The 14,376-nt window shown below is 35.1% G+C and overlaps 1 protein-coding gene across 1 annotated transcript in view; it reads left to right on the forward strand.

Annotated features, from left to right (window-relative positions):
* The window catches only part of LRRC2 (leucine rich repeat containing 2), a 210,553-nt gene extending 197,128 nt beyond the window's left edge, over positions 1–13,425 (forward strand). Inside the window, 4 exon segments of the mRNA XM_010725844.2 lie at positions 5,058–5,203; positions 6,733–6,888; positions 7,303–7,439; positions 8,869–13,425. Of these exon segments, the coding sequence (XP_010724146.2) occupies positions 5,058–5,203; positions 6,733–6,888; positions 7,303–7,439; positions 8,869–8,918 (489 nt within the window). The 3' untranslated portion in view covers positions 8,919–13,425.
* The last annotated feature ends 951 nt before the right edge of the window (positions 13,426–14,376 follow it).

Here is a 14,376-nt window from a genome sequence, read left to right on the forward strand (position 1 = left end):
CAAACCATGAGCATGTATCTAAAAATACTGTGTGAAAGGAAAAAAGAGAAGGGAGAGAAAATTTTCTATGATCTTGGCATATCACAAAGCTCTGAATTGCCATGTCCAGTTGTTGACAATGTTTGCAGTTGTGGGTCATGCATATGTACAATCCGTAGCATTAAAAGAAAGGTAATTTTGATGACAGACACTTTGCAATAGTTTGCTCAAGAAGATGAGTTCTAATTCCAGACCAGATATGCAAGAGTGCAAAAAAGACTTGTTTCTATTGTGACTTTACTGAATATGGGGATTTTCATTATGGAACTCCTGCCTGAAGAACAGGTAAATCCAGTTCAAAGTCCCAGAGTTCTCCTACTTGGTAGCCAACTAGTGTGGAAAAAAGATTCCAAGAATTAAAAAGAAAGAAAAAGAAAAAAAGAGATTAATTCCTGCTATCACTGGACAGAATGTTTTTTTCCTTAATATTCAATTTCCTGATTACATTAGTGGACAAACTGATTTTCAGCTGAAATTCTGTCAAGTTTATCAGGCTGCATCTCTGAACTATTGTTATTGCTTAGCACCAATATACAGAAGGTGAAAAAATTTCACCAATAGCAATTGTCAAAATGTTGCTAGTGTAATAGATTAGAAGCATAACATCAAAGTTTCATTTGAATGTTTTTTTTTTCCCATTATTTTTCTTTGTTATTTATTTTGCATCTGTAAATATTGTGTATTTATTTGGTTCTTTTCTACTATTATAGTGAATTATTCAAATTCACTAATATTTATTTCACTTCAGATGAACTTTTCCTATTTTATCAATGTAATATAAAGAGAGCAATCAATATTTTTGCCATGTTTGTTTATAATATCTTTTTTTCATTTTCCATAAACCAAAATTTCCTTCTCTTTTGGGATTTTTTCCTTTGCACCCTACGGAAGCAGTGATTCTAGAGTAATCTCAGAATAACATGCTTAAAATCATAAGAATATCATCAAGCTACAGTTTGTTGTCATGGCAAAATAATCTTTTTGCGTGTTTGAGTCATAATTGGCACGTCATCATTTGAATACTGTTCCTTCAAGTATTATGTATTGTGCAATGTTGACATGAGCCCACTTCTCAAGCATGTCCAAATCCCTCTGACTGTGTGTCCACTGCATCACTCAGCTTGGTGTCATCTACAAACTTGCTAAGGGTGCACTTGATCCCACTGTCCTTGTCACCAACGAAGATACTAAATAACATTGGTTCCGCTATTGATCCTTGAGGAACACCACTCATCATTTGTTTCCACTTGGACGTTGAGCCATTGGCCACAACTCTCTGAGTGCAACCATTCAGCCAATTCCTTGTCCAGTGAGTGGTTCATCCACCAAATCCGTCTTTTTCCAATTTGGCAACTGGGATGTCATGCAGGAGAGTATCAAACGCTTTGCACAAGTGCAGGTAGAGGATGTCAGTTGCTTTTCCTCTATCCACTGACGTCGTAACTCCATCATAAAAGAACACCAAGCTTGTCAGGCATTACTTGTGCCTGGTGAAGCCAGGTGGTTGCCATCAATCACCTCATCTTTATTTTCCATGTGCCTTAGTAGGGCTTTCAGGAGGATCTGCTCCATGGTCTTGGCATGCACAAAGGTAAGGCTGACTGGCCTGTAGTTTCCTGGATCTTCTTTTGTTCCCTTCTTGAAAACTGAGGTTATGTTTCCCCTCTTCCAGTCACTGGGAACTTCACCAAACTGTCTAGACCTTTCAAATATGATGGACAGGAGCTTGGCAAATTCATCCGTCAAATCCCTCTGAACCTATGGATGAGTGTCATCAGGTCTGATAGACTTGTGCACCTTAAGGATCTTCAGATGACCTAGAACCTGATCTTCACTTATGGCAGGCAGATCTTCCTTTTCCAAGTTCATACCTTTGCTTTCTGCATCTTGGGCAGTGTGTCTAGAGCCCTTGCTGGTGAAGACTGAGGCAAAGAAGTCATTGAACACCTCAGCTTTCCCCGTATCCCTCAGGACTAGGTCTCCAGTTTCCTTCTGGAGGGTGCCTACATTTTTCCTGGCCTTCCTTTTATCACTGATATAACTGCAGAATTTCCTCTTGTTCCCCTTTACCTCCTTGGCTAAGTCTAATTACATCTGTGTTTTAGTTTTTCTAATCTGATCCCTCAGACAACTTCTTTGTAGTCCTCCCAGGTAATCCATTCTTGCTTCCACTCGCCATAAACTTTCTTTTTGTGCTTAATTAAGTCCAGGAGCTCCTTGTTGTTCCATGGGGGCCTCCTAGCATTCTTGCCTAGCTTCCTTTTTCTTGAGATGCACTGCTTTTGGGCTTGGAGTAGGTTGTCTTTCAATAATGACTGGCATTCTTGGGCTCCTTTTTCCCTCCAGGGCTTTATCCCATGCCACAGTTATCTGTGAAATATTGATACCTAATATTGTTGTGAATATTGCTTATTCAGGCAGGTTCCTTGTTGTTTATAGTCTAAAAATGTCTGTAGTTAAATAAAAAGTCCCTTTCTATGAACTATTTATGCTTAGATCATCTCTATAACTACTATATTTATCATCACTAATTATAACTACTCTATTAGAATTTAAACATTAGCTTTTCTAATGACAGTAATAATGCAAAGATAATGTTAAACTTCCAAGTAAACAGTTTGTTATCAGAATAACAGCATCTTTTTGTGAATTAATTCTGCAAAATATTTAGGATTTTTGCTTTGCAAGATCAGAATGATAACACGTAGGTGAAGACTTGCTTCCACATACGTATTTTTGACTTAGCTTATCAAGTTACCATAAAATGAAATGCTATTTGGAGTCTTTTATTTCTATGCTTCAAAAAGTTCAGTCAAAAATATGCAAATGGAAACCCTGATAGTGAAGTGTGACTAGTTAAATACTTTTGACTCCTCTAATTTAAGAGTCTGGTTTGGAAACTTTGTATTAGAATATACTATAAATATACAGCCTATCTTTGTGAAAGGTATTTTCTGTCTCTAAATATAGTCTTGTACAGAGTTTCTTACTCAATGCTTTTCTTCAGGAATGTCAATGAAATTATGGATGAGGTTACATCTACTTCCTCGTGAAAGAAATCTGGGGATGCATGAGAACAAATTGGGTAAATGTACCATTCACACCTAGGATTACATATCCTACAGTGCTTTTATCACACTACGAAGATACTGAGTGCTAGTCTATGCTTTTTGGGAGCTGTCATACATGATAATCTGGTCCTACTGAAATTATTCAAATGTCCTTTGACTTCACTGTATCTGAAAAGTGTGAGCAAAAGCAGAATAGTGAATTGATTGAAATTTGTTGATTAATCCTTATGTCTTGTCATATATTGACTTTGCTTGGATATTCTTTATGTCACAGAGCATATATGTGTAATTGAAATTAACAATATTTTTGAGGTGAGACTTGCCATGAGTGTATACTTTTTTATTTGTTGATGTTAAGCAGTAGGCAACTCATGATAAATTTGTACCTTATCAGTAAATTCCTTTCATAGAAAAAGCAGAACAAACACACACACACACAAAACAAAAAACAAAAAACAGACACAAACAGAAACACAAAAATTAATCACATAACTTCTTCATCCTGGGATATGGTATCCTTTTATTTCTACTAAAGGTTTAACTGTCATAGAGAAAGAAAAGCAGTGGAGTTCTACAGTGTTATCTAAATCATTTCTATGAACCAATTTATTAAGATGAACAAAATGAGGCAGTTTGTCAGATAAAGATGACAACAGCGATTAAATATAAGGAGTAAGTATGTCTAGTTAGTTAGACTATGAAATACAGCTATGTTTTAAAATTGAAATTCCATAAAGCTTATATACTAATTGATTCAAAATGAGATAATAGAGGAAAATAACAAATGCCAACATCAAATATAATGCAAACATAAAAATGATAAGGGTGCCATGCTTGTTTGAGAATGAAATGTTATAAGAAGTACAAAAATCCATCAGTTCTCAAAATCAAAATGCACAGTGTTTTTCATTTAGAAAATGTAATATATAGATGCCATAATTTTCAGTGCTTCATATATCATAGGTGGTTTTTGGGAACATTTCAGAGCATAATAAAAGCTCTATTAAGTTTCAACATACCATGGAAAATGGACAGATTTTGTTTAGTATTACCCTAGAAGAGCAAATACTGGTGGCTTGCAGATACATAGTAAACTCATTGCTTCATATATTCTGTGGAACGCTATACCAAACTTCATAAAAAGACAGTCTTATGTTTTGCTGGTATATTTTTTGGGAGCACAAGATCCTGAATAATGCAAGATTTGATCTAATAAGGTATTAATCTCTTTTCAATACTGTGTGAAAAATGGCAGAAATAATCATAAAAAATAATAACTCTGCTGTATAGATGCTTTTAATATTTAACACAATTGTATACTTCTAGGAAAGTATACAAAACCAGTTCCTGCTGTTGAAGAAATACCATCTTACCACATATGATTAATATTACAGAGATGTTTCAACATGATGAGTGACTACATATAGCAGCAAAGTGATTTGAAATGTGGAAGAACTGTGATGTTGGTATATTTTACAATAGTCTTGGTGGTTAGAGATTGACTTTTCTTGTTGAGGAACGATTTGTTCTGAGTGCAGAAAAATTTGAAATATTTGCTTTAGATTTGTGACTTGTGAAAATTATTTGAAATCACAAAGTAAATGCCATGTAAAAATTGTCAATTGTTTCCTCTATTTTCTTATTGGTAATATCTGAGTCACTCTGCTGTACTTCTGCAAAAAGAAATGGAAATGAAAAGGAAAAGGAAATGAAAATGGAAATTTCATTCAATAAAATGATGTTGTTAAAAATTGGATGAACAGATTTTGAGGTAGATATTCCTGAAATAGTTTTTTTTAATGTACTGATGACTAAAATGAGAGACTGTTAAAAGGTTAAGTGAATTTTTTTTTCTAAATGCATTGAGAAAACAAAGGGTGTTTGAAGATTGGAATGTTTTCATGTATTTGCAAAATGTAACTAAAATAAAGCAAAACTTCTTTCTAGCTAAGTAACCTGAAGCAAGTCACAGTTGTGGATGTGTCAGCGAACAAGTTCCATTCTATTCCAGTTTGTGTACTCCGGATGTCTAATTTGCAGTGGTTGGACATTAGCAGCAACAACCTGAGGGATCTCCCAGAAGACATAGACAGGTAGTTTATGTTTTAATTCATGGATAGGCTTGTGAACTATAAAGAAAATCTTGAAACTAACAAACTGCCAGAGGACACCATTAATACAAATCACATAAAAAAGTTCACATTGCATTAGACAGTTTTACACTTTTGCTTTGCTATTTTTATTTGTGGACTGGGTCAGAGAACATAAACATATTCCTAGCTCACTGATATTAAATTGCACAGTCAGTTCCTCTACTCTTCAGTTAACAAATTGCATTCTCTGCCACAGTTATGATAATTTATGATCATATTTACACAACTTTGTTTGGGAAGTTCATGGGTCCATGTGTGTGTTGCAGTTCCAGCAAATGGGACTTACCACAGGGAACTGTCAACAGTATTCCAAAATAGTTTTTTAAAAATGTAAAAAATGTAATTCTGATCCCTTAAATGGGAATTGCTAGGCAGATAAGGTCTTTTTTTTTTTTTTTTTTTTTTTTCCCCGTTTTCTTTTACCATTTAGAATTGATTTGCAAACCTCAATAGTAAAGCATTGCACCGAGACATCACAAAACTGTTTTTTATTATCTGATTTTGGTTTCTGAATTTTTAGAGCTCTTAGGATCAGGCGACCAAGACAAGTTCTGAAGGGGGATTATTTACCCCTTTAGTGTAAACATATATTCTCATTCAGTGTCTTGATTTCAATGCTGTATTGTCAAAGATTGTCAAAAATTACCACGTCATCTGTGATTAAAAAAGATGAGTTAGCAGTATACTGAACTTTTACTTAATACCTTCCTTGAATTCAGACAAACCACACAAGCCTCATCAGCATCATCTTAAAACAGTATTTTGAGAATGAACCCTTCTGGTTGACTTGACTTCATCAATTTGCTGTCCTTTTTGTCTTCTATTTACTCTGAGGAATAAGTGCAGAGCTATAAATTACTGTTCCATTTGGAAAAGCTCCCCAGCAGCAAATAAAGCAAAAGAATTCTAACACATTTTTCCACAAAACACTGTCATAACACTGATTTCAGTGGGGCAACATGTGAGAACCATATGATTAGAAGCTGGTCTTTCTTTTGCTCACCATAGTACTAATTACTAATGAAAAACAGTAGTTGGGAATATATTGCCTAGCACAGATATATCTAATTCATAGAAACCAGCATATAGGCAAAAGTGTGAGCTAGTGACCCATACTTTTCATTTGTTCTTGGATATTCAAGGTAAGAATTTATATCACGTTCTGTTGACCCTTCTGTATGGAAGTACAGTAATTTTTGTAATATTTGTTTTGAGTACTCATCAGAGACATGCTATTGATACCTATACTGTTGAACCCTTGATGGAAATTTACACTAAATTTGGAGACAATGTTTGGGAAAAGTGTTACAAGTGATTTTTCAGAAGCCATAGATGATGTGAGTTATAGTTGTTTGTTTTTTTTTTACAACACAAGATTAAGTTTGTACTACCATTTTAGATAATGATTGTATCTAAATAAATGTCTGAAATAAATATTTAATGTTATCTTTGTCTTTACAATTTTATAGATTAGATCAACTGCAGACACTTCTCCTACAGAAAAACAAGTTAACTTATCTTCCACGAGCTTTGGTTAACATGTCAAAACTCAGTTTGCTAGTCGTCAGTGGTGATGATCTGGTTGAGATACCCACAGCTGTGTGTGAGTCTACCACAGGTTTAAAGTAAGTAAAAGTAAGAGAAATAGGAAGCATGCTTTTGGAAATGAAATACAGCAAGTTAGAAGGGTAAGTAGTGCCATGTAAATGTATTAGTTTATGCACTTTTTTGTATGAAACAGAATTTTGCTGCTAAATTCAAGATAAAACTAAAGGTCATTTTGTCTGAATTTACAGTGAATCTGCATTTCTGCAGGTGACATTCAGATGGAGACAGAGCAATTAATGAAATATTAACAAGCAGTATAATTAGTTGGAACAATTTATCTTTAGAAAGTATTTTTTGTCTTTTTAAAAATAAATTGTGTAATATTCCTCGTATTTCCCCTTTTGGCTTTAGTAACAGCTTCTAAAATTACATTCATAATACCCTATGATGCTCAGAAACTTGTGCATATATTTTTTAATTTCTCTCTTTAGATTTATAAGTCTCAAGGACAGCCCAATTGAAACTATTGTCTGTGAAGACACTGAAGAAATTATAGAAAGTGAACGTGAACGAGAGCAATTTGAGAAAGAGTTTATGAAAGCCTATATTGAAGACTTAAAGGAAAGAGGTAAGTGGTAACTTATGATAACTGCCTTGGAATATAAATGCAAACATACACTCAGAACATTATTTTTTAAGAGTACAAGCAGTACACTGTTAGACAGCAACTGTCAATTGTCGTATTAAACAAGACCAGAAGTGAAAATTTCAAAAGAGTTTTTTTAAACATTCAGATCACTTGGAATTGAACAAATGTGTAGAAACCTAATGATGTGTACTGATGTGTAATGAAACTTAATGAAACCTAATGATTTGTACATTCATATTAGCCTTATTTCACTGCTAACATATGCAGTGATTTTTCTTATTCTCCAGATTTAGTTACATGTCTTGGAATTAGCATCAGTGATTTTGAGTTTCTGCAAAGTGCTTCTTCTCCTGAGGAAAAAGTGTAAAATGTATAAACTATATATAAATGTTCTTTTCTTTTAGACCATTCTTTGTGCATTTGTATAAAATTATTATTAAAACTTAACCAGTGTTACACGAATGTAATAAACCCATATATATATATATATATATGTTATACAGTTCCTGAGAGTTTACTTACTAATTTATTTTGCTATTGTGAAATAACTGTCAACTGTCTCTTGAGTGTTGTTTAGCGAAGTATTTTAAGAAACAAAGGGAATATTTTCTGTCAGCCAAAATACACATAGAGGCTGTTCAAGCCTCTTTGAGATTGTATGTATACAATTATTTCTGAAACAATTACTTTTGAAATGAATACTATGAGATCTTCTCATTCTTTGCATTTTGTCACTTACTTAAGCGCAAAAGTAAAGTCTATGGGGAGTGGAAGCAAAAAGGGATTACCTGGGAATAGGTTGTTGAGTGATGTTGTAGATGTCCCGTCCTTTGAAGCATTGAAAACCAGGCTGGATGGGGCTTTGAGCATCCTGTTCTAGAGGGAGGTGTCCCTGGGTATAGCAATCAAGGTGATCTTAAAGGTCTCTTGCAACCTAAACCATTCTAAGATTCTATGATTTAATGGTTAAGTGGTCTATATAGTGGTACTTGGTAAAATATAAATGTAAAGAAATGCAATGGGATTTGTCTGAAGAAATCGTTTTTCAGCATGGATGACTTTTGTACGTCTTTGGACCAAAACAGCTTAGGGAGATATTCCTGCCTTTCCAGACTAAACTTATCTCCATTCTTTTTTACTGATGCTATTTAGTTTGAGATTCACACATGGATTCTGAGCTCTTTTGATATAAATTATGTCAATGCCAGTTTGTGAAAAGCATACTGGGAAAACAGTTGCTGCTGTATAATATAGATCAAGTGAATTTCTTCACATGAAAACTTCAATGTCATTTGTAGAATATTTTTGAAACGAAACCAAACTTAGCTGTTCCTAGCTAAGGGCTCTATTTATTTATGCTTGATTATATAGCTAAAGTTTGAGAAATATTTTTTTTTTCTTTCCACAGATTCTGCTCCTTCCTACACTACGAAAGTATTATTCAGTCTTCAGCTTTGAAGATCAATAATCTCTAAATCACTAGGGGATACTACAATAATTCTATTTTTATCCAACTGAAAAATTAGACTGCCTGAAGCACTTCAAAACCATCATGGATTTTTTTTATTATTTGCCACTACTGCTCCTAGAAACTACGGATAAAGCAAAAAATGGAAGAGCCATCATAAGATGCTGTTTCACCCTTCTAAATGCACACATATATTTTTATGTCCACCATAACAAGCCCTAAATTGTCCTAATGAAAGTGTATGTGAGTTTAGTTGCCCTCAGGAAAAAGACGCTGTACGTTGTAGTTGAAATAGTGAAACATAAATCATGGTAGAAAACAATCTGATTTCATAAAAGAGAAATATTAATATAGGAGTGGATATGATCTGTTGTACTCTTAAGACCAAATTACTCATTTAATTGTTTGCAATATTTAAAACACATTCATATATAACAATATTTATTTGCATTATTTTCCACATAGATCCTGTAGATCTATTCTGCTGCTTTTTCAAGACTTTTCCCTGTTCACATATTCAAGTACCAATGTGGCCGAAACTTCTGTGCAAAACAGTCTTATAATATAGCATTGTAGGTAATAAGATTTTAAGGACTAAACAGTGTGAACAAGTACCATCTGTAAAATTAATTATAAAGATATTCCACTACTAGTTTCAAAATACAGGATTTTGTGGACATTGATGGGAAGTTTCTAAGCTGTGTAAGAATGTGTTTGCTGATATAAAAAGTTATGTTACTTGCTATTTAATAATATAATAGTTTATATATAACTGTAAGTGTATATACTGTAGGGATCTACATCTACATAATTTTTTGTCTAATAAAACTATACTTTTTAATCTGAAAAAACTTGGGACTTTGAGAATTTAGTCTCAAATGGGAGAATTTAAATCATCTTAAACTTTTATACATGCAAATAGGAGAAATTATATTTACATCTTGATTTTTTACTGTATTATTAATTATGTCCAATTTTGTGCAGTTGATTACCACTTAAGTCAGTCATATTTTAAAATCAGAGCAACAAAAGGCATTCTTCCCAAGATTTCCATTTAAAAAAATACTGGTCTTGAAGTGTTCTCTTCTAAAACTTTTAGAATTAGGTCTTCTGAAACAAAAGAATGTTTAAGTACTAGCTTTGTTTTTTATTCTAGCCACAAACTGCAGCAGTCATATTACTATCCACAAGGAAACCCTCCAGAGTTGGTCTCTAAGTGTTAATGCTGATTTTAAGAAAGTCTTGGAACAATGAAAAAGTTTCAAAAAATCGCAAAAAGTCAGTATCTCATCACTTTTTTTTCAAAAAGTCATCGGAATGATTCAAGCAATTATAAGCCTATTAATTTGACAATCATCTGAAACAGAATAATGGGAGATCTGAAATAGGATTAATAAGAAGCAATTGAAATATGATAAAGTAATTGGCTTATGGAAATCAAGTTATCTGAAATTAACTTACAGATCTTTCTCTCAATGAAATTATAAATTTGCTTGATTAGGTATTGATACCAATGCAATAAAATTCTGTAAGATGTCTGATTTGGCATTGCTTGAAGTTCTATTTCTAGAGTTCTTTTTTTGTATAATATGACCTACTGAAAAATTATAGGCATGTACACAATCATAGCTGTGTTTACAGAAGAAAGATGTATGTTATGAGTTTTTAAACTCCAAAAAACATAGAGGTTCAAAAATAATTAACTGAACATTTATTCCTAGTGCAAATTCTACTGTCAGAATTGTTGAATACATAAAGTATGCCAGAATAGAGAAATTGTACTTATCTAACATTTCTGCTAATCTTACTTGAAAGAGTGTGTATCACTTCTGGAGTTCAAAAACAAAGGGGAAAGAGATAAACTGGAGAACATTTTGAAGAAAAACAAAAGAATTAATAGAAAACATGCACTTTAAGCTTAACTGAATAGTGGACAAGTCTATTTCTTTGGCAATGTTTACTAGTGAAAAATCGTGATCTAGGAAAAAAATTCATTGCAGCAAATTATTGTAAAGCAGAAGGCTAAAATGTGAATTCACACAGTTTGAGGCTAGAGACAAATGACCTTTTTTAGTAAGAGTAACGATGGGAGAACTAACAAAAGGCTGTGATAAGTTCTCTGTTACAATCTGTCTTTAAGTCCAGGTTAACATTTTACTGAAAAATTTGATGTAAAAAATAGTCATGGAAGTTGATGTTAAACAGGGGATCAGATTAGTGTTCCCAACCCTGACTGCAAACTACTGTGAATCTTATTTTACTTGTAGAATATTTTTGCAGAATATTATTGCCTATATTTTTAATTTCAGAAAGAACGGATTGTTTTTGTCACAGAATTTCTCAAGTAGGTCTGCCTAAGGGGAAGAGGGATGTGGTGGGGGTTATTCTAGGCTTGCTATTCTAGGTTGCTACTAGGTACACCATACTGCTCTTTCACTCTTTCTCTTTAGCAGAACAGGTAAAAAAATGTGATGAAATAAACTCATAAATTGAGATATGGGAAAGATGGAGATCTCTCACAAGTTACTGTAATGGGCAAAACAAACTTGTTTTTTGAAAGATATATTTGATTTATTACCAGTGATAAATGGGGTAGAGTAGGAGAGTGAGAAAGAAACAAGCAAAAACTAAAAAACACATTTAAATCTCCATCCCTTCTAACCTGATTTTGTTCCAAGGCTCGAGTTCACTCTTCTTCAACTTTTCTAACTCCCTCTCCCTGAGAGACACAGAGGAATAGGAATTGCAGTCAGCAGTCAGCCTATAGTACTTTGTCTCTGCTGTTCCTTTCTCCTCATTCTCTTCCTTGCTCCAGTGTAAAGTCCCTTTCATAGCATGCAGTCCTTCAGGAACTGCTCGAGCAGTTAAATTTAGAGCAGTTCCTGCAGGCTGCTATTGCTCAAGAGCTGCTCTAGCATTGGTCTTTTCCGAGGGGTGGCCAGGAAACTGTTTCTGTATTGGCACTCTGTGGGCTGCAGCTTCCTTTGGAGTATTTACACTTGATACAGCATAGAACTCTTCACAGGCTTCAGTGTGGAGGGTGGAGGTCTGCTCCATGGAATGCAAGGGGACAGTGAGTTAAACTATGGTCTCCTTCACAGGCTGCAGAGGATTCTCTCCTCTAGTGTGTAGAGCATGTCCTCCCCTCCTTCTTCACTGGCCTTCATGTCTGCAGGGCTGTTTCTCTCTTCTTTTTCACAGTTTTCTCAGCTGTAGCCACATAACATTTTGTACCCTTTCTTAGATATGCCATCACAGAAATGCCATTTGAGTCTCTGATGGGCTCAACTCTGTCCAGTGGTAAGTCCCTCTTGGAGCAGGCTAGAACAATCTTCATCCAACATGAGATAGACCCTGGTCTCTTCTTACAGGGGTCACCCCTGCAGCCCTCTGTCTCACTCCACTGTTAGGATCCCACCACATGAACCCAACATAATGTTATCCACATACAATTGCTTCCATTACACTCAATAAGCCCAGTACGGAAGGACAGGTGAACCAGAAGTTCCACTAATTTTAACATAACTTTAGGTGAGTTCCACTTATGTCCTAAACAGAAAAATGCTGTGAAAACATACATCCTGCATGGTCGTCAATGGGTTTGGGTTGGCTTGGCTCATTTCGAGACTAATGGGTGGAGGGACCATGCCCCAAAAGATGGGGAAGGAAAATCATGACAATGGTGTTAAATATAATTTCATTGTTGTCATCCATCACAGTACAAAATTTGTGTGTCAAGAGACAGAGATTTTGAATTTAGTAAAGTTTTATTATTATTTTTTTTTCATAGGAATCTTACTTCGGTCTTTGATCTTTAAATAAAAATGTAAATGTAAATGATTTTTAACTAAAATTGTAATGATACAAAGCTGTGAGGAGTGGCTGACACAGCAGAAAGCTGTGTTGCTGTTCAACGAGGCCTAGACAGACTGGAGAGTTGGGCAGAGAGCAATCTGATGGGATTCCACAAGGATAAATGTAGAGCTCTGTAACTGGGGAGGAATAACCCCACAAATCATACAGGTTAAGGGTTGACTTTCTGGAAAGGAAATTTGTGAAGAAGATCCTTATCTGGGTCTCCTGGTGGATAGGCAGACCATGAGCAAGAGAGTGTCCTTGTGGCCAAGATGGTCTCTTCTATCTTAGGGTGCTTTAAAAGAGTGGGGCCAGCAGTTTGAGGGAGATGATTTTCCCCTTCTCCTCTGCCATGGTGAGGTCACATGTGAAGTACTGTGTCTTAGGCTCCCCAGCTCAACAAAATCAGGGAACTTCAAGAAAGAATCCAGCACAGAGCCACAAAGACGATTAAGGGATAGAGCATCTCCCCTTTTGAGGAAAGGCCTGAGAGGGCCTGGGGCTGTTCAACCCAAAGAAAAGAAGACCGAGTGGGGATCTTACCAGTGTGTATAAATATCTACATATATAAATCTGCACCAGTGGAAGTGACCCACCATCACTGTCACCACTGCTGAGATGCACTGCCCACAACCTCACTGTGCTCACATCCACTCTTTGGTCTCCATAAATGTTCAGCAAGTGGCAGTGAACATCAGTGGGTGCAATTTTCCACATGGAGGAGATCAATGACACACCTTTGCTTCATAAGCACTTCTATATCACTGTGTCAGACTGTCCCTCTGCTGTCATCTATCACATGAAAACAAAGTGAAATGTGATACTGGCAAAAAGGTACAACCTCTACTGTCATAGAACAGACATCAACCTCTGACATTGTAGGCATTATTTGAGGCATAAGGCATATTTGAGGCATTATAGGCTTATAAGAGGCATTATTTTTGGAGCAGTCTTCTTACTTTTACTCAGTTTTAGGCTCTGGGTGGAAGAGGAAAGATTTCAGTATTCTGTTTCGTCTGTCTTCACCTATGTTTATTTGTCATTTAGTTCCTTATTTATCTAACTACCAGAAATCGATTTGCAAAAATAAAATTTTTTAAGGCTTGCAATTATGCAATTTTCAATGGTTTGTTAGCTTCTTGGTATTGAAAATAAATTAACTTGCTTAACTGAGATAACCCTAAATTGTAGAAGTCATTATGTGTATTCTATTCCTTCATCTGTGTCTTTGAAGATGTTGAACAAGACTGGATCCGGTACCAAACCCTGGGGAATACCAGTTACAAGCCTCCAACCAAACTCTCCACTGCTGATCACAACTCTCTGAGCTCTGCCAGTTGGCCAGTTCTCAATTCATCTCACTGAGCACACAGTGAGATGATTTATTCCATTCCTCCTAAACTTGCTCATAGGACTGCTGGAACTGCATATTAAATGTTCAAATGTCCTGTACATTGCAGTGCTTGCTTCTTCCTGTGTTTGGTACTATAGGAGTTTCAGCAAAGATATTGGTCAGGTGTCTAAGTAGGCAATTGGTTTGGTAGTACTGTTGGATGTTACAGTTTCTGTTACATCTTGTTGCTCTTGATTAAA

This window comes from Meleagris gallopavo, chromosome Z, assembly GCF_000146605.3.
Source record: "Meleagris gallopavo isolate NT-WF06-2002-E0010 breed Aviagen turkey brand Nicholas breeding stock chromosome Z, Turkey_5.1, whole genome shotgun sequence".
NCBI classification, from domain to species: domain Eukaryota; kingdom Metazoa; phylum Chordata; class Aves; order Galliformes; family Phasianidae; genus Meleagris; species Meleagris gallopavo.